This window comes from Gossypium hirsutum, chromosome A01, assembly GCF_007990345.1.
Source record: "Gossypium hirsutum isolate 1008001.06 chromosome A01, Gossypium_hirsutum_v2.1, whole genome shotgun sequence".
Classification (NCBI taxonomy): domain Eukaryota; kingdom Viridiplantae; phylum Streptophyta; class Magnoliopsida; order Malvales; family Malvaceae; genus Gossypium; species Gossypium hirsutum.
The window spans coordinates 57,474,743-57,496,509 of record NC_053424.1 but is presented as its reverse complement, the minus strand read 5'-3'; the positions used below and the strand labels follow the sequence as shown (position 1 = coordinate 57,496,509).

Below are 21,767 nucleotides of genomic sequence, written 5' to 3'. Positions count from 1 at the left end.
ATTCCATAGTTTCAATACTCAATTTATTACCGTATGCAAATTTCATACTCAACCACATCCTTCATTTATCAGTTGACACTGCAGCAAAATTGATTTTTAGCGGCGTTTTTTAAGGTGTAAAAGCGCCGCTAAAACTATTAGCGGCGCTTTTACAAGCGCCACAAAAAACGCCGCTATAGATGGCGCCACTAAAGTTTGCGGCGTTTATTTGAAAAAACGCCGCTAAAGATCACGACCTTTAGCGGCGCTTTTCTCAAAAACGCCGCTAAAAGTCATGAAATTCAAAAAAAATATATTACAAAATATTATAAAAGTCATGAAAAATATAAAAAATTTAAAATTCATTATCAAATTAAATTTTCTATTAAAATTTTAACTTTAAAACTAAATACAAAAATTAATGAATTTAAATTTAGAATTTAAAATAATAAATTAATAACACAATTAAAATACAAAAGTATATGCAAAATAAAAATAATTAATAATAAATTTTTTTCTTTCAACTCAAATAAAAATAAAATGTTGAAACAAAACAATTAAATAAAAAATTAAAATAATTAGTTGACACGAGATAATTATTAAGTATATGCAAATATGCAAGTAGACGATTACAAAATAGGGTGTAGCTTTTGATCAACTAATTAGTTGATCCTACTGCAGGTTCTATCTATAATCTGCTTAACAAACATATAAACATAAGACACTCTAATACTTTTTTGCACATAAAATATCTAAAAATCACACTTGAATTCGGATTCATAGCACATACGGTTTCAACTACATGTTATCATCCTTATTCGCTGCTGCAATGCCTCCCACAAGCATTCGTAGAGGTAGGAGCTAGTCATTATGTGCCTCCTACAAATTGTTCTTGGACCGCAAAGTGTAGTTGGTTTTTCCTGTTCCATTTGCCACCAGTCAAAACATAAAAGAGCTATTGCCACACAAAAGTAATCATCAAAACGATATCCAGAAAAACAATATACAGTTAAATTATGAGAATGCAAAAATACAAAACGATACCGCTGTGAGTATATCCATGTAAGCTTTCTGTGTTTTGTTTTTGTTTCATAGAACCCTTTGAAAACTTCTACACACTTGACCTGAAACAATGATGTTAAATATAAATAACAGTTCTAAACATACACTTGACTTGAAATGCTTAAATACTACTTTGCACCCATTTTGTTAGTTTAAGAAAAATATTCCACCCCCTCAATAAATTGCTATCCAAGAAGAACCTTCATGACTTAGTTTAGCAAAGAAAAAAAAACCAATAAACGTATCCACCATAGTTACTCAGGACAAAATGTTATAGGTTACTCCATTTTAAAATCTGCAAGAATGAAAACTAATTTAAAATGATATATGGTGCTATTATTTGAGGAGACAAATTCTGACTATTAATCAGGACAAAATGTTTTTCAAATTAAAAAATATATATATTACAACTATAAATTGCAGTACAAATAATACATAATTAACCATCCAAATTTAATTTGGAATCAATTTAGATTAGAAATTAAAAAAAAAGTAACCAAACTCGAAAAATGGCTCAAAACTCATTCGAATTTTGAAACTTGCATTAATTAAAAAATAGCAAATGATGTAATTTGCCAACTTTTGAAGATAAATATCATAAAAATTCAAAGTGTGAATGTAAGAAGATTCTTTGAGAGCAACCTTAATGGTTTAGATAACACCAAGACATTAATAGTTATTGTAATAAAAAACTTAAAAACAATAATCCACTTGATGATGTAAATTAATTAATTATTATGAATCTTCTTTTTAAGTATATAACCATTGAACTGTGGTGCTAACATGCTGACAACATTTATTTATTTATTCCAAACACTTCTTTGTTTCTTCCAAACACAATGAAATGCATAGAAAGTGAAATCATGAGCATGGTTTTAAAATAGATAAGACTATTTTTAGAGAACACTCCATGGAGAAAAAAAAAAAAAGAGTGCATAGCAATGAAATACTTACACCTTATCAAAGAGATAAGCCTTTCCATGCCCGCAGTGGAAAGACTGAAACACAAGTTAAGGATGGGGTTAGTATGACTCTATGATGTTGAACAACACAAGATATAATTCAGACAATAATGAGAAGCATGGCCATGATGAAGAGAAAGATCAGACAGAAAATGCGCTTGGTAACACAAGTGGCTTTGCTCCTAGACTATGCAAGAAGCCCTCTATGAACATTGGAACCAGTCACTGCATCTACAATAACATTGATGATAATAGTCCCGAAAAAAATAGGGGTAGGTGGTTTTTCAATATATGATACTGATGTAAAACTAAACATGATAGGCTGACATACAACCTACTTATTTTACTCTTCCTTATGTCTCAACTCTTAAATTCCAACTTCACAAATATCAAACAATATCTTAGGCTTAGACAAAAAATAACCTCCAATTGAACCAGCCATTGTCTATTAAAGAACTGATACATAATCAAAAGAAACAGGAAGCTATGACTTATATTTTTCTCACCTTGGACTGTAACTCCTAGCAACAAATCTACCTACGCCAGGTGTTATGCGTACTAATCTGCCAAATGTAAGAAAGATATAAAGAATCCTAGACCGCTACCAAGTTTTAATGTTACACAAAGGAGATAAGCTAAAGGATGGATATAAAGAATCCAAATTTCTTTATTTGATGCTTATGTTCATTCAACCATTTCTCAGTTATGCAGGACCTCAACCTCTAGAATATGACTAATTTAGTTCACTTACTCTTAATCCTACTACTATTTCAGAAATAGCAAGCCCAAAGCATACTGAAATCAACATAAAAGCTGGAAGCTTGTCTTCTACATCAAAATTTTCACCTTTTCTACAAAGCACACCGCACCTATGAGCAGTTATACGAGTAAACTAAAGGAGCATAATTTTTAACATAATCATTAAGTTAATGAGATACGTTATGAGACAAAAAAGTAAAAACAATTTACAAAAAACATTCTTCTAAGAAAGGAAAGATCAACTTCGACTAGTAAGATCTACAATAAAATACATTTCCAATGAAAATCACTTCATATATAAATAATAGTATAAAATTTTGATTCATGAGGCCAATAAAAGAATACTTTAATGCTATGTTTCTTTTAGCTTAAACATTAATGAGAAAAGGCTACAACTATATACAAAAATAAAATGAAAACTTCAGTAACTCAACATGAACCTATCAACCTTAGATCTAAACATAAATCCCATAGATATAATCGATTAAAAAGCAAGAATTAAAAGAGCAAAAAGTAAAGATTAACTTACCACCTTGCGAAGCTTCTTAATTAGAGCCATGGGCTTTCTCTTCAAACCCCTCTGGAACCTACAATCACATAACAAAAAAGAAACAATAAAAAAATAAAACCCATTTCATATTTTTTTATTTAAAAATAAGTGGGAAAATGTTAGCAAAAAATGAATATTGTGTTATTACCTTCTGCGAGCTCGAGCAGGGAAGAGCTTGACAAGCTCATCAGTGGACATATCAAGGAGAGCATCCAAATCGACACCTCGGAAGCTAAACTTCTTGAATGTTCTCTTCTTGGGCACACCGGCCGCCGCAACCTCCGTCTCTACATCCGCCTATAAAAAGTTACCGGTAAATACATTACACAGTAGGCCAAAAAAATAAAAAGAGAAAAGAAATAATACTAAGAAAGAAAAAGAAGAAGAAAAGGAGTAGCTATGGTGGGTGAATTTAGTGCAGTGAAATGAAAAGGAAAAAGGAAATTTGGGGGCAAATTTTGAGAGTAGAAAGGAAAAAGAAATTTGGGGGATTTGGTTAACGAGCGGGTAACCAAAAAATAACTTTTGGGAGTGAGTGGTGTTTTGCGTTTTTTTATAAAAAAATAACCGGTAATTCATGAATTTTATTATTTTTTAATTTAACTTTTTTTCATTTTTAACATTTTTTTTTATTTTTTTCTTTCAAAATTTTTATGTTGAGATTATCATTTTTTTGAATTTTTTTCATTTTGAATATTAAGTTTTTTAACTGAAATATGGACTAAAATTTTAAATTTTAAATATTAAATTTTTAAGTTTTTATTTTTGATTTAATCATAGACATTTTAAAAATAAATACATCAATATATTTTTATATTGAATAAATATAAATATTTATGTATGCAATATAAATATAAAATAGTGTTATATCAATAATTGTGTTAATAATTTACAAGAACTAGATCAAATTAAAATTCATATATACAATTGCACCGTGATCCCTATATTTATCCCTAAACACTAAAAATTAAACCCTAAATCATACACCCTAAACTATAAACCCTAAACTATAATGATAATGAATTCAATATTTTAAAATTAATATTAACATTATTAATATAATTACTGATATAGCATCATTTTATATTTATATATTGCAAACACAAATAACTATATCGCCTTTTTAACATATTTTATTTGAGACATTCTATTTAATCTAAATATATTTAAACAAAAAAATAGATAAAAATACACTCTATTATTTATACAAAGTTACATAACTTTAATAAAACAATTTCTCTATTGGAACACTCTAGTTATAATGTCCACTCTGTAAGATATTTCTATGTTATATAAACTTGGAAATTATACATAGTTCAACAAATGATGATTAATATTTAAGCTTGCCACAATCAAAATCACCCTTTCTTAATAGCATCCCAGGTAAGAATCTGGAAAGGAAATTATCTCTTAAGAAGTTAATAATTGTCCCATTGTAAACTTCAACCCTAACCTTAATTTAAACCCTAAATCATAATCCCTAAACCTATAATTCATCATAAACCTTCAAATACTAGCTAACTCCTAAACCTTAAACCCTAAACCGTATATCTTAAACCATAGTTAACTCATAAACCTGTTTAAACCCTAAACCATATATCTTAAACCATAAACCTTAAACTATAATGATAATTAATTCAATATTTTAAATTCAATACTATATCTTTTACGATTATATAAGAAAATATTTAATATATTGTATAACCATAAATTTTAATAATTATTGTTTTAGGGGTTATAAATTAGTGTTTATGATTTTTTTGGGTTTAGGGGTTATATAACTTTTAGCGGCGTTTTACTAAAAGCGCCGCTAATGCCCTAGTTTTTTAGCGGCGTTTTACCAAAAGCGCCGCTAATGCCCTGGTCTTTAGCGGCGTTTTACCAAAAGCGCCGCTAATGCTCAGTCTTTAGCGGCGTTTTACCAAAAGCGCTGCTAATGCTCAGTCTTTAGCGGCGTTTTACCAAAAGCGCCGCTAATGATCAGTTTTTAGCGGCGTTTTTTACTAAAACGCCGCTAAAGCCCTATTTTCCTGTAGTGTGAACCATTCGGAATAGAAGTCCGATACTCAAGGTCTCACTCGATAAGTACCTATACCATGGCCCAAAGACAAATCAAGGCAACTTATCTGAACTTCTGATATCATGGCCCGAAGCCAAATTCGCCGATATGCATGGCCCAAAGCTAAATCGGTATATCTTACACCCAAAGTGCTTATAACATGGCCCGAAGTAGACTCAAAGTATACCTAATGACATGTCACTAGCATCCTAAACTATTCTTAAGGTTCAACCGGGATTTCAACTGTCGATTCAGTGTCAAATCATTTCAGAACTTATCCATAATCACATAATCACAATGCATGCTATATTAAATCATATAAAATACATTTATAATGAAATTATAACATACGAACTCACCTCAGATGTTAAAGCAGTGAATCGAGTTGACTAGTTGATAACTTTATCTTTTCCCCGATCCAAGTCCGTATTTCAGTTTTCTTGGTATAAATATATGCAAAATTAACTTACTTAATCATCTATTCATTCAATTTAGTCCAAAACACTCTTTAAGGCACATTTACACTTTTGCACTAAAACTTTCACATTTTCACAATTTAGTCCTTATTTCATAAAATCACAAATTAATGAAATTCCAATTATATACATGCTAGCTGAATTACTATTATACCCTTATAAGCCCATATTTCTCATTTATTTCATGTTTTAACCACTAACTTTACACATTTCTCAATTTAATCCTTATTTTGCATTTTCACTTAACAAAACTTGTATATCTATCAAAAAGCATTCATATCAAGAAAATTCAAAAAACATGCTTATTCATCAATGGAAATAGCTAAAATCTTTAACAGTTTTACAAATTAGTCCCTGGGCTAGCTAACCCTAGCTACAATGATCTCAAAAACTTAGAAATCATTAAAAACGGGACAAAAATTGTACCTTAATGAGAAATTTAACCAAGGCCGAATGTAAAACCTAAAAGAATGGCTTTCTTCTCTTTAGAACCATTTGAAGATGATGATATTAGCTGATAATTTCATTTTGTTCTATTTATTTTAACTTAATTTACCAAATTACATTTTTAACCTTAATTAATAAACATATAAATCACTTAATGCTTGTCCATCTTTGTCCACTCACAATTAAAATTGTCTAATTACAATATAAAGACCTTAACTTTAAGGTTCTATAGCTATTACACCTTTAGCTATTAGAACTCAATTTTTACGCTTTACGCGATTTAGTCCTTTTTCTCAAATTAACCAATTAAATGATAAAATTTCTTAACGAAATTTTCACACAATCACTCAATCATGCTGCCAACATTAAAATAATAATAAAATAAATATTTTCACCTTGGATTTGTGGTTTCAAAACCACTGTTCTCATTTGACCAAAAATAGGCTGTTACAATTCTCTCCCCCTTAGGGATTTTTGTCCCCGAAAATCTTACCAGTGAATAGGTTAGGGTACTTTTTTCTCATAGCTTCCTTGGGTTCCCACATAGCCTCTTCGATCTCGTGATGTTGTCATAAGACCTTTACTAAATTTATGCTTTTATTTTTCAATTGTTTAACCTCTCGAGCTAGAATTCTAATCGGTTCTTCGCTATACGTCATATCAGGTTGAATTTCAATTTCTGACAAAGAAATTACATGGGATGGATCAGATCTATATCGACGCAACATCGATACATGAAACATATTGTAAATCTTTTCCAACTCAGTTGGTAAAGCTAGTCGATATGCCACTAGCCCTATTCTTTCAATAATCTCATACGGCCCGATGAAACGTGGACTCAATTTACCTTGCAACCAAAAAGAAGAATGTTATTCCACGGAGATACTTTGAAGAACACTTTGTCACCAATCTAGAATTCAATGTCTTTTCGTTTCAAATCTGCGTACGATTTTTGATGATCTAAAACTATTTTCAAATAGTTGCGAATTACTTTCACTTTCTCTTCGGTTTCTCTAACCAAATCAACCCCATGAATCTGTTTCTCACTGAGCTCAGTCCAATACAATGGAGTTCGAAATTTACGACCATATAAAGCTTCATACAGTGCCATCTTTATGCTTGTTTGAAAACTATTATTATACGCAAATTCAACCAATGGCAAATATTTCTCCCAATTACCTTGAAATTTAAAACACAACATCTAAGCATAACTTCGAGAATTTGAATTACTCTTTCAAACTGATCATCAAATTATGGATGAAAAACTATACTGGAATTTAACTTTGTACCCAGAGTTTCTTGCAATTTCTTCCAAAATCGCAATGTGAATCTCGGATCTCTATCTGAAATAATTGAATCTAATGATCTCAGCAATATACAATTCAGCTAATCTATCGAGTGAATATTCAATATGTACCAGAATAAAATGTGCTGATTTCGTCAGTCGATCAACGACAACCCAAATTGCATCTTTCTTGTAACATCTCGATTTTGGGCCTAGTCAGAATAGTGGTTTTGAAACCATAAATCCGAAGTAGAAATAATTATTTTATGATTATTATGAGGTCTATGATATGATTTCATGCTTGTGTGAAAATTTCATGAAGAAATTTTATTGATAATGTGTCCAATTTGACATTTAGGACTAAATTGCAAAAGTTGCAAAATGTGAGTTCTAGAAGCTTTAAGCATGAAATTGCCATGGATTATTAATTAGAGATCCTTAAATAGCAATTTTCCCAATTTCTATTTCATGGACAAAAATGGGCATGAATAGGAAAATTTTGAAAGAAAGGCCTTGAGGGCATTTTTGTCATTTGGTTAATAAAAGAATAAAAAGGGAAAATAAGTAAAAAAATTGGTGTCCATCTTCTTTATGTGTGCCGAAATTTCTAAGAGTTCCATATCTAGGGTTTTTTTCAACTTTCAAGCTCAATAGTAAGTGCCTCCTAGCCCCGTTTTTAATGCTCTTTACATTTTTGAAACCCTCTTATCCCGATTTACCTGTTTCTAGCCATATTTTAAAGTAGAGTTCATGTTTGAAATTTGACCCAAGTATGACATGCATGTGTTTTGATGTTTAATGGAAGAATATGTAACACCCCAAACTAGGCCTGGACGTTACAGCCGAATCTGGCGATGTCATATTGAAGTGTTTTTCGCAAAGTATGATATTGTAAAAACCATTCTCAACTTAACCTCTTTGTGTGTTCTTATAAAGGTTCATTTAGTTTAAAACTCAAGTCGTTTAGCAAAATGCTAATCATATTAAAATTGTTATTACTTTTTAAAATATTGTTTGTTGAGGAAGCTTTTAAAATATGTCGCGTAAACATGGTGTTTTAGGAAAAACATTTATCTTTTTGAAAACACGCGTCTTTCCCTACTGCTAGCAGTTATAAACCCAAAAAAATAAAAACCCAAATTTAAGTAAAAATCCATAAAGGCTTTATTACATAAAAAAATACCCAAATTAAAGTACTTATAAATTAAAAATCAAATAAGAAAGCAAGTGCAGTTGTGTGGCCATTATTGAGTCCTTCGCAGCACCGATTTGCCTAAGGCTGGGGATTACCTATACAGTTGAACAGATGGTTGAGTTTACGAAAACTCAGTGTGCAATCCCATTTAAGCAAACAATCAGAATACAAGCATAGTCTGGGCTTAAGCCCTTTTTAGTAGCAGTGACAATATCAGTTTGGGCTTTAGCCCATCTCAATACAGAAACAGTCATGTGTTCGGGCCTTGGCCCATTGTAGTAACAGTAAATGGTGTAGTAACAGTAAATAGTATGCAAGTCCTACCTATCCAGCCTCTACACTCCATCTCCGTCCAACCCTACACTCCATATGGGAATAAAATCAACCCACCCATCCCTACACTCCATGTAGCACTGATTGCGGCACTAAACAGTATTTGCAGTAGAGCTGCCAGTATAATAGGCTTAGAGCCATTGGTGACTTGTAGCAGAACTGCTAGTACAGTACACTTCTTCCAATCATATAAAAACCCAGCCCCATGCAATGCATCATGCAACATGTCATAATATTATACATGTATTCAATATAGTTACAATTGCATGTTAAAATATAAACATACATCATATAGGGGTAAAACAGTCATCTTACCATAAAAGGGAAAAATAGTCATTTTACCACATAAGGGCAAAATAGTCATTTTACCTCATAAGAGCAAAAAATTCATTTCACCTCATAAGGGCAAAACAGTCATTTTACCACATAAGGGCAAAATAGTCATTCTATCAATTAAGGGTCCAAGTACACTTATTGACCCAACAGAAGATCTATAGTCGTCTCGAGCGACCTGCGCAACCTTAATAGTCAAACAACGAAAATGGGCCCAAGGTCCATATTATGGGCCCACATAGCCCAGAAATGGCCTTGGTCGTGTGGATTACACAACCTGGCCCAATGTTCTCCACATGTCCTTGTGGTTTACCCGTGTAGGGCCCACATACACGTGGGGCCCACAGGACCTATTTCGGCCCACATACACGTGGGGCGGGCCCACAGGACCTATTTCGGCCCACCATGGCCCAAATTGGCCTCAGGCCCTGAGATCGCTCATGGCCGGCTTTAATGATCTTATGCCCACATCTAGACGTTCGAATTACCACACGAGCGAGTGACTGCTCGTGTAGAGTTAATGGTCACTTGTTTCGGCTTTTGCCAATTTACGAATAGAGGTAGTGTTTTACACACCTCAAATCTATTTGTTGATAAACTGCCCCGAGCCTTTGTAACTTACACCTGATCGAATAACATCAATATTTATTTAGCCAAATACACAATTGAAAACACACTCCAATTACCCAAACACTAAATGGAAATATTACCTTAAAAGTAGTTAAAGCAGAAGGTTTCGCTCTCTTAACGCCTAACACTGGCTTCCACACCATGAATACATCCTAGACACCAACCAACATCAGTTAAGCATTTGAAGCATCAACATACCAGAAAATTTGGCCAAGGGAGAACAAAGTCGAACCTTTGTTCACTACACTGCGAGAGTAGTAAAAGAAACAAACCGAAAAGAGATAAAAAGGTATATTTGAAATACAAACCTCACAAGATTTTGGCAAAGGGAAGATAGGAGAATAAGATCAGTCGACAGACAATTGCAAGAAACCAATGCGCTAGTCAAAATTTTGGGTACAAACGGGTATTATTCGGCTAAAGAAGTAAAAAAGATTCGGGTAGATAAGCAAAGAAGAAGAAGACGTATAGAATTCCAACAAGAGAAAGTAAGTGAAGAGAACAGAAGTAGAAAACAAAAGAAAACAGGGCACCAAAACAGAAATATCAAAAGATGAAGCAGAGAGAAAACTCCAAAATCGAAAACGTCAAAACTAGCAGGAAAATGCCGAAATGATAGATGGTAGCCGAATTCTCTTGAAAAAGTGTTCAATTTTGGCACCACTACTTCCTTCCCTTGATCCAATCCTTGAAAATCTCTTTACATTACTCCACCAACTAATTTAACTCCACACAACCTCTTCTATCCAAAATTTCCTCCCCAAATCCCCCTAACAATCAAAATTCCTCAATAATCTCCTAAAATTCAGCCACAACTCCCCACACTCTTCGAACACACAAGTTTTGGTCAAACTAGAACTCTCCCATGGCCAATAGCAAAATAAAACACCTCCATATAGGTACCAGCATTCGAACCTCAGACCTCAAGTAACTACCACACGCCACCTATCCCCTAGACCAGTAGGCCCTTTCTGTCATCTTTTACCCACATTTATTTATAAGCCTATTGACTAGAGATAGAGCTTAAACATTTAAAAAACAAAACTTTTTGCACATGCCCAGGCTTGAACCCAAGACTTCTCAAACACTTCCTAGAACACATAACCACTAAGGCAGACATACAATTGTGTCATTTTCTTGCACAACTAAACATATATGTGCATTCTCCTAATAGTTCCCATGCTTAAGACCTAATACTTCTAGGCCCAAAATTCGGGACGTTACAATTCACCCCTCCTTAATGAAATTTCGTCCCCGAAATTTCTAACTATCAGATCAGTCGTATAACACAGACTACACCACTACGCTCCCGTTGTGCACTCTAGTTCCAAAAACACTACCACATTTAAATTGAGTGTTTTCGATACATTCTATAAATAGACTGGGATAGTACGTCAATCCAATACTTGGCCATGTTAGGGGTGACACCAGTGACACTCCCCCTGAAGAGCTCAACTCCATTGGACTGGAGTCATTCCGTAACCGACCCTTGACCCCCAAATCCAATATTAAGCCAGTGACGCTTTCCAAATTCGTAGCATAGCTTGGAACAACACGTCATCCCCAGCCATACGATCAAAAGACCTAGTACCTCTGGTGCTTATTATCAAATTGTGCTTTATCTTGAATTAACAGTTTTATGCATCAGTTTTACAGTTCTAGTTGTTTCTTAACAGATATTTTATGGAAACTATTATCAATAGTTCAGAGTTTTTTTTTGCAGACTGCAGTCTTACTACAATTTTAGGTTTCCCTAAACAGAGTGTTTCAGTACAGTCTATTACCTACAGTAATCTCAGTATTTTAATTTAAACAAGTAGTAGTTTTAGAAGACTTACAAAATTGGCACCGGAGACTCGGTGTACCACACATTCTGTGACAGCCCAAAATTGACCCTAGTCGGGAAGTGGTTTCGGGACCACAAAACCGAGTCATAAAAATAATTGATTTCCATATTCTATGCTTATTATGTGTGTACATGAGTATGTGGAAGTTTCATTCTCCAATTTTGCCAATTGCATGAGAAATTATTAAATAGGGATTGATATGAGACATGGTGAAAATATGATAGGCTAATTTAAAATGGTCTATTAATGCATGTTGTGAAAATGATGGGTTTGCATGTCAAATTACCCAAAATTTGAGCTAGTGGTTGGCCATGCTATGGGTGGAAACATGTTGGGAACATGTTGGCCTAGTGAGGTATGTAGGAAAAAAATAAAATAAGGGGCATGGGCATAAAATAATGAAAAGGAGTATGATGAATACAAAAAAAAAATGTGTGTAGTTGTTTCCCCCCCCATTGCCGTGAGCTAAAGAAAAGAAAGGAGAAAATTTTTGTTCATCCTTTCTCATCTTCATTTAGCCGAAACTAGAAAGAAAAAAACAAAGAAAAAAATGCTCATCCTTTGGTTCATCCTTGGCCAAAAATTTTAAGGAGGAAGGAAGAAGAAAGGTTGAAGAGGTTCGGCCATGCATATAGCTAGGCTAAGGTATGTTTGATGATGTTCCATGAGATGCATGCATGTTTTAGTTGTTAGCTTGAGTTCTACCTAGCCCATGGTCTAAATCTTGCTATGTGATGGAAATGACACTCGGCCATGGATGCATCATTCTTGGTTGATGTTTGATGTTGTGGTGATGAGGCATGAGGATGAGTTAAGATTCGGCCTAGGTGGAGTTTGTGTTAATGCCATTGCATGCTAAATATGAAGCTTGTTAATGATGCATGTGATGGTGGCTTGATGATTCTTGAACCTCCTTTTTAGCATTTTTGAGTGAGCACATATGTGCATTGGTTGCTAAATGGAGAAGAATCGGCTAGCAAGTTGTGTGCTAAGGCCGAATATAACTTTTGCATGTTAATGAGCAATGCATGTGTTAAATTGATGGAAAGGGAGAGGATGCTTTACTAGTGTGTATATGTGTGTATTAGCCAAGTTTTGAACTTGAAACAAAAGGGTGTTTAGTCAATACAAGTGACCATACTTGTAGAATGTATTAAGTGTTGAAATCGGCCCCAAAATAGACATGCATATTCGGCCAAGGGGGAAAAATTAGCTAAAATGTTGAGTTTGATTCATGATTCCGTACATATGTGACTTTAATGTCTAATGCATAAATATGGGCTAAGTGCCTTGTGTTCCTCTTTTCGATGCTCAAATGATTAAATCAATTTATTTGTTTAATTAAGCTCAAGAGCAAAGGGGAACTAAATCCGATAAAGGGAAGGAAAAAGTGGTCGAATAGCTATCGGAATCGTTCGACAACACCCGAGGTAAGTTCTCGAGTAAAAGAGCTTAAATTATGATGTGATTAGATCATGTTTTGAGCAAATTAAAATCATGCTCTTTGTGTGGCTATTGAGCCGAATTTGCAAGAATGATAAATGTCTTGTGTTTGAGTTTTGCTAACGAAAATGAAATACGAATGGGCCATGATTTATTGTTAAATGTGCATGGTTATTTGAATGCTGTCCGGGCTAAGTCCCGAAGGCTTGTGCTAAGTGACAATATCCGGACTAAGATCCGAAGGCATTTGTGCGAGATACTAATTCCGGGCTAAGCCCGAAGGCATTTGTGCGAGTTACTAAATCCGGGTTAAGTCCCGAAGGCATTTGTGCGAATTACTATAACCGGGCTATGTCCCGAAGGCATTTGAACGAGGAGCTATATCCGGTTAAATTCCGAAGGTACGTGATTTGGGAATTAATGAACTTGCTGTAAAATTCCAGTTAATACTCTCGAAACATCCCAACATTGAGGTATGTTTCGTATGTGCTTGAATTTAGTTGAGCCCTTACAAATAAGTATTCGCTCAGTTGATAAACGAGCTACCGGCCTTTGGCTGAGTTGATCTTTTGTGTATGTACATAAGGGTTGATAATGTGAAGCAAGTACGATATCGTAAATTTGTGCATATGAAATTATCCGTTTAGCTATATGAATGCTATACTTTTGTTGTGCTGGAATTCCTTGCTCAAAACTTACTAAGCATAAATTGCTTACTCCGTTTCATTGCTCCTCTGTTTTATAGATTTGGTTCTCCAGCTATCGGACTCGGGATCTTGAGGTCAAAGTCGCCCACACTATCAAAGCCCCCTTTTGGTACAATTTTGGTTGAACTTCGAAATGGCATGTATAGGACTACCCGTTTGTTGTGGGTCGTGGACCCTTTGGACTTGTATAAATTTTGGATAGCCATGCGAAAATGGCTTATATGTGTTTGAGTATATTGTTATAATCATTTGGTGTGGATATGCTTGACAAGGATTGGCCATGGGGATGGTTAATCACTTTCATAAATTGTGCTATTTATGCAAAAAGGGCTAGTTGAATCATGGAAACCATGAAATAGGTAAAGTCTACCTTAAAGGCAGATGCTGACAGCAGCAGTGATGTAGATTTGGAAAATCACTAAAAATAGTAGGAATGGAATTAAATAGTGAATAAATTATGTAAACAAACCTTGATGAATCTACTTTCATAGGAAAGTAACGAAACAATCATACAGACAGTATGTTAAGAGATATTCAGGTTCTCATGAGACAGGACCAGAACGGTTTCTGGATTTCCTGTTCCGACTTTGGAAATTCATTATAAATTAACCAGAGATAATTAGGAGTCATACCATATATGTATAGATTCCTCTCTGAGTCTAGTTTCTATAGAAACAAACGTCATCAGTATTGGAGCCCTGTACAGGGAGATATCCAAGTCGTAATGCGCAAAGGTCAGGGTAGTCGATCCCTGTAACATGGGAGACTTTGACTAATAAACTGTACTAATTGGCCCGACCAAAAATTCTAGAAAACAATATGTAGATGGGCATATGAGTCTAGTTTCAGGGAAAATTTACGGAACTGGATTCCGAGTTGTGAAACTCAAGATATGATTTTTAAATCGACTAGTACGCAGATTGGCAGTGTCTGAGAAATATTTTTATAAGGGGCTTAAAGTCTGTTAACACCTCGTGTTCGACTCCGGTGTCGGTCTCGGGTTCGGGGTGTTACACATTCAGTAAAACATTTCCAAGTATTTCAAATCATTTGAAATAGTTCTTCTTTGAAATTCCAAGTTTAAAAGAAACAAAAATCCATAGTCGAATTTTGCAACTCGGCTCAGATACCACTATATGTAATACCCCAAATCTGACCTGGACATTATAGCCGAATCTGGCGATGTCACATTGAAGTGTTTTTCGTAAAGTATGATATTGCAAAACCCATTCCCAACTTATCCTCTTTGTGTGTTCTTATAGAGGTTCGTTTAGTTTAAAACTCAAATCATTTAGCAAAATGCTAATCATATTAAAATTGTTATTACTTTTTAAAACATTGTTTGTTGCAGAAGCTTTTAAAATATGTCACGTAAACGTGGTGTTTTGGGGAAAACATTTATCTTTTTGAAAACACGTATTTTTCCCTACTGCTGGCAGTTATAAACCCCAAAAAATAAAACCCAAATTTAAGTTAAAATCTATAGAGGCCTTATTACATAAACAAATACCCAAATTAAATTACTTATGAATTAAAAATCAAATAAGAAAGCAAGTGCAGTTGTGTGGCCACTATTGAGTCCCTCGCAGCACCAATCCGCTTAAGGCTGGGGATTACCTATACAGTTAAACGGAGTGAGTTTACAAAAACTCAATGTGTAATCCCATATAAGCAAACAATCAGAATACAAGCACAGTCTGGGACTAAGCCCTTTTTAGTAGCAGTGACAATATCAGTTTGGGCTTTAGCCCATCTCATTACAGAAACAATCATGTGTTTGGGCCTTGGCCTATTGTGGTAACAGTAAACAATGTAGTAATAGTAACAGTGTAATAACAGTAAACCGTGCAGTAACAGTATACAAGTCCAACCTTTCCAGCCTCTATACTCCATCTCTGTCCAACCTATGTGGGGATAAAATCAACCCACCCATCCCTACACTCCATGTTTGCAGTAGAGCTGCTAGTATAGTAGGCTTAGAGCCATCAGTGATTTGCAGCAGAGCAGCCAGTGCAGTACACTTCCTCCAATCATATAAAAACCCATTCCCAAGCAATGCATCATGCAACATGTCATAATATTATACATGTATTCAATATAGTTACAATAGCATGCTAAAATATAAACATACATCACATAGGGGTAAAACAGTCATCTTACCATAAAAAGGTAAAACAATCATTTTACCACATAAGGGCCAAACAATCATTTTACCTCATAAGGGAAAAATAGTCATTTTACCGTATAAGGGCAAAATAGTCATTTTATCGTATAAGGGCAAAACAGTCATTTTACCACATAAGGGCAAAACATTTATTCTATCGATTAAGGGTCCAGGTATGCTTACCGACCCAACAGAAGGTCCAAAGTCGTCTCGGGTGACCCATGTAACCTTAATAGTCAAACAGCGAAAATGCAAGGCCCACAATGCGGGCCCATATGGGCCCACACGTTCGTATGGTTTACTCGTGTGGGGCTCACATGCTCGTGGGGCCCACACGGCCCATTTCGGTCCACCATGGCCCAAATTGGCCTCAGGCCCTGAGATCACTCATGGCCAGCCTTAACGATCTTACGCCCATGTTTAGACGTTCGGATTACCACATGAGCGAGCACACGCTCGTGTAGCGTCAATGGTCACTTGTTTCGGCTTTTGACGATTTACGAATAGGGGTAGTGTTTTCACACCTCGAATCTATTTGTTGGGAAACTGCCCCAAGCCTTTGTAACTTACACTTGATCGAATAACATCAATTATTTATTTAGCCAAATACACAATTGAAAACACACTCCAATTACCCAAACACTAAATGGCAATATTACCTTAAAAGTAGTTAAAGCGGAAGGTTTCACCTTCTTAACGCCTAACAATGGCTTCCACACCACGAATACATCCTAGACACCAACCAACATCAGTTAAGCATTTGAAGCAACAACATACCAGAAAATTCGGCCAAGGGAGAACAAAGTAGAACCTTTGTTCACTACACCGTGAGAGTAGTAAAAGAAACAAAAAGGCATATTCAAAATACAAAGCTCACAAGATTTTGGCAAAGGGAAGTGTAACACCCCTCACACGTTTCCAACATTAGGATAGGGTTTGAGGCGTTACCAGGACTTCATATTTACAAACATACCAAATTGGTTTATCAAGTTTCACCCAGATTTAAAACTTTTCAAACATGTACATCTTGTCCCTTATACAGGCCTTCGAGGCCTAAAACATACCTAGGAGCAGTTCGGGACAAAGCCGGAAACTTTCGATACACTTTGGGCCCCTTAGAAAATTTCCTTTACTTTGAAGTGTCACATGCCCGTGTGATGTGGCCGTGTGGTTGCACACGCTTGTATGGCTTGGGACACTCCCGTGCCCTCGGCCCGTGTGCAACACTGACTTTAACCTTATCATACAAATAGGAATACATGGCCAAGACATACGCCCGTGTGGCTTTCCCGTATACAACACTGACTTAAAATTTTAGGTGCAAGGGACGCATGGCCATAACACACACCCATAGGGGTGAGCCTTGTGTCACCCACGACCTAGACACACGCCGATGTGTCCAACTGTGTGGACCCTAATAGGCTATTTCCAAGCCTTTGGTCACCCTTTTCATCACTTATACTTGATGATTACCAAATACAAAATAAAACATGATTATATTCTTATAAATGATCTTGGCAAAACTCATTGTATAGAAACCTCATATCATTGGTTTCATACATGATAAGTTATTCCCCATCTTGTATTTATGGGTTTCCATGTCACTTTAACATATTCATAATTGGCTCGTTCTTGCGACTCATTGCCAATTATATACAAACCATCACATATAATATAAACATGCGTAGATTCGTAGGTCATAGCTTAATTCAAAATAAGCCAATTCCCATGGCAATATACAAAAAGATAGGTACATCTTTACATGCCTTCATTTGGCAATTCAAATGACACATATAACAAAATACTCAAAAGTCCTATACATGCCATTGAACAAAATAGAAATGTATTTATACCAAAGCTGGACTAGTTGATAGTGTGTTGACTCTCCAACCGTCTTTCAATCCTTACGAGTCCTCGAGCTCTGTAAAACAAGGAAAAGAGAGGGGTAAGCCTTTACATGTTTAGTAAGCTCGAATAACTAGAAAGTAAACTTACCAAGTAATTAGCATACAACCAAATTGGGTAATAAAATCAATAAGCATGAAATGGCTTCTCTATCACATACACTTAATCAATGAGTTAGTTACATAACAAAGCACTATGTAATTTATCTTAGATGAGCTCATCATTCAACATCTCATTTGTACATATATCTCATATTCATCTCGTTGAGTTTCTAGGAAATCTGGATGGAATATCCATTAACCGTCAATTCATACAAATGATCGTTTTAGGTATGCACTCCCATGAACCTCACATCTTACAGCGGGAGTCTAGGCTGAATCCCTTACAATGATAAACACCTTTACTGAGCTCGGATCTGAATTACCAGTCTAGGCTAAATTCAGGCCCTAATCGGATTACCTGTCTGAGCTAAATCCTTAATGCACATATATTCTTCGGGAGGCTCGATCATCCAAAGGAACACCTGTTCGGGCTAGATCTTTTTCATAATTGAGATCAACGGATTACCCGTCCGGGCTAAATCCTTACTGCAACACATGCAGGATCTCATTACACATATAAATCATGGTTTTACCATCGAATTAGCTTTTTAACATCAACCGAGACATTTTTCAACAACTCATTATCAAAGATTTATTTCATGTATTTTTATGCCATTAACAAATGCAATTATCATGCATTCATAAATCATGTAATTGTGCATATTATGAGTTTACTTTGAGTTATCCGAACTTACCTGGTATTCGTTTCGGTGACGGGTTTCGGTCATTCCGAAACCTTTCATTTTCCTCGATCGACCTCCAAAATTTGTTCCTCGGGGTCTATAACAAGAAAATTTAAATCATTAACACTCCACATTATACATTTCAAGTCTAAATTCCACCCCGGTCAAAATTACCGTTTTTCCCCTACCTTTCTAATTTTTACTATTTAGTCCCTAGGCTCGTATAATGAAACACATGCAATTTCTACCTTACCCAAGCCTAGCCGAACACTTTTCCCTCCTATGGTAGCTCACATTTTCCATTATTTTCACATTTCTACCACACATTCTACAACTTTTGCAAAAAGATCCCTTTAAGGGTTTTTCATGAAAATCACCTAGGAAAAGATGTTTAACACACATCCAACTTTCATGTTTTGTAACACCCCTTACCCGAGACCGTCACCAGAGTCGAGCACGAGGCGTTACCTGACTTAACTTACTAATTCGGGGCATAAAATTTTCTTTTAAAATTTTCTGAATACTTAGACAAATCGAAACAATTTATTTCATTATTTCTTATTAAATTGCCCACTTGCTTCATAGTCACTAAATAAATCATAACTCGAGTCACAAAGATCAAACTTTAAATTCGTGAATTTTCCCTAAAACTAGACTCATATATCTTCTTACTAATTTTTTTCAAGAATTTTTTGTCTAGCCAATTAGTATAGTTTATTAGTTAGAGTTTCCCCTATTGCGTTGTTGGACTACTCTGACCTCTCCTCACTACGAATCAATTTTCTCCTTGTACAGAATTCAAATAACAATGCTATTTGTTTCTCCTAAAATTAGATTCACTGAGAAATCTAGAAATATAAACTATAACTCCTAATTCTTTTTGTACAAGTTTTAGTGAATTTATAAAGTCAGAACAGGGGATTCAGAAATTGCTCTGACAGTGTCTCACTAAAATTCAAATATCTCTTAATATACACTTTTTTTGCTTACTCCGTTTCTTTCATATAAAAATTTACTCAATAAGATTTAATTCTATATCTCATTCATCACCTAATTCCATTTCTACTATTCTTGGTGATTTTTCAAGATCACGTCACTGCTGCTATTCAATACTGTTTTAATGCTAATTTCACTTTTTCATGATTTCTTTGTATTATCTACCATTTAGGCATACATAACATCGAAACATGTTCTTCATTAGCCATTTCAATAGCTAATCATTATCAAATATTTACATTCTATTATTTAGCCATATCATAAGGACATACACTCAAAATGGCTAAGTCCATATACATGCCATAAACTAGAACGTTTGTAAACGAAGATACCTATCTGGTAACGTGATAGTCGATAGTGTGAAGTGATCTCCAACGTATGAGAGTTGGATTGACTGCCCTAACTATGGCAGAAAATTTTTGAGATGTTAATGAACAAGACATACTTCTATTTATAGACAATATCTCCCGTTTTGTCCCAGCGGGATCCGAAGTATCTGCCTTATTGGGTAGAATGCCTTCCGCTGTGGGTTATCAACCCACCCTTAGTATCGAAATGGGTACTTTACAAGAAAGAATTACTTCTACCAAGGAGGGATCCATAACTTTTATTCAAACAGTTTATGTACCTGCGGATGATTTGACCGACCCTCCCCCTGCCACAACATTTTACCTTCAACCCGAGCTTGCTTTTAAGTACTCTAAAACATGGGAAAGTGAAAGAACTAAGCTTATAAATCTTAGTAAGTTCACATGTAAAATAATAAGCATTAGCAATCAATTTAGCTTACTACTATGATGTCATAATTTGCTTAAATAATGTTTCGTTCTTACTTTCCCATCTTAGTCATCGGTAACCTTACCAAAGGCTCAGAATACAAAAGGCACCTTACTCAATAGCTTGCTTACATAGCTGCAACATCTCACTTAACACATGAGTACTCTTTCATAATATAGGCATATTGCTAATCATGTCATGAAATGTCACAAGCATAACTAAAAACTCATCACTTACTTAATATTTGATAATCTCAATTACCTACAATCTCAATATTATATAAGCCTTAAATGCATACCTGTATTCTTTCTTCATGTTCTCACCTTGTCGTTTCTTTGACTTACTCTTTGGATTACTCGGGAACCTTTTCCATTTTGAACTTACCATTACCATGTCTTGACATGGTCTTACGTGGTATCCTTGCCTTATGAACTCACCAATGCCATGCCTTGGCATGGTCTTACATGAGACCTTTGCCTTATAGTAGCTCATCAATGCCATGTCTTGACATGGTCTTACATGATTTCCTTGCCTTATAGTGTAACACCCCAAACCCGACCTAGAAGTTTGGCTCGAATCTGGCGTATCACATTGAAGTATTTTTCGGAAACCATGTTTCCATTAAAAACCCTTCTTAATAATTAAAAACTTGTACCCTTTTTAAACCTTGTTAGAAAACCTTAGCTGAATAACATTCTTAACAACTTTGTAAAAAATCCTGGCAGTTGCGGAAGCTTAATTTAAAACAATTGCGGTTACGTGATGTTTTGAACAACAGTAGTTGCTTTGGAAAACCGTGTTCTAATACTAGCAATTATAAGAACAATAAATAAAATTCCAAATTTGAAATCCAAAAAATTACAACGGCTTTACTACAACCCATATAAAAACATTTAAAAGCAATAATCAAAACTATAACATAAACAGTGTATGTGGCTTCCTCCGAGCCCCTCGTAGCCCCGATCCGTCTAAGGCTGGAAATTACCTGAAAGGTTAATAAACGGGGTGAGTTTACGAAAACTCAGTGTGAAATTCCCTACTATATAAAAGGAATAGTCAGTCGTATAAAAGAAT

General features: G+C 34.9%; 1 protein-coding gene across 1 annotated transcript; it reads right to left on the bottom strand.

The window, feature by feature from the left end:
• Positions 1-557: 557 nt before the first annotated feature.
• On the bottom strand, positions 558-18,965 carry LOC107891423 (uncharacterized). The gene is made up of 8 exons (XM_041087268.1): positions 18,933-18,965; positions 16,891-16,962; positions 10,151-10,222; positions 3,461-3,609; positions 3,292-3,349; positions 1,998-2,039; positions 1,024-1,103; positions 558-899 (listed from the first exon to the last, which is right to left on the bottom strand). The coding sequence occupies exons 1-8, from the start codon at positions 18,963-18,965 to the stop codon at positions 848-850; spliced, it is 558 nt and encodes a 185-aa protein (XP_040943202.1). The 3' UTR covers positions 558-847.
• Positions 18,966-21,767: the final 2,802 nt, after the last annotated feature.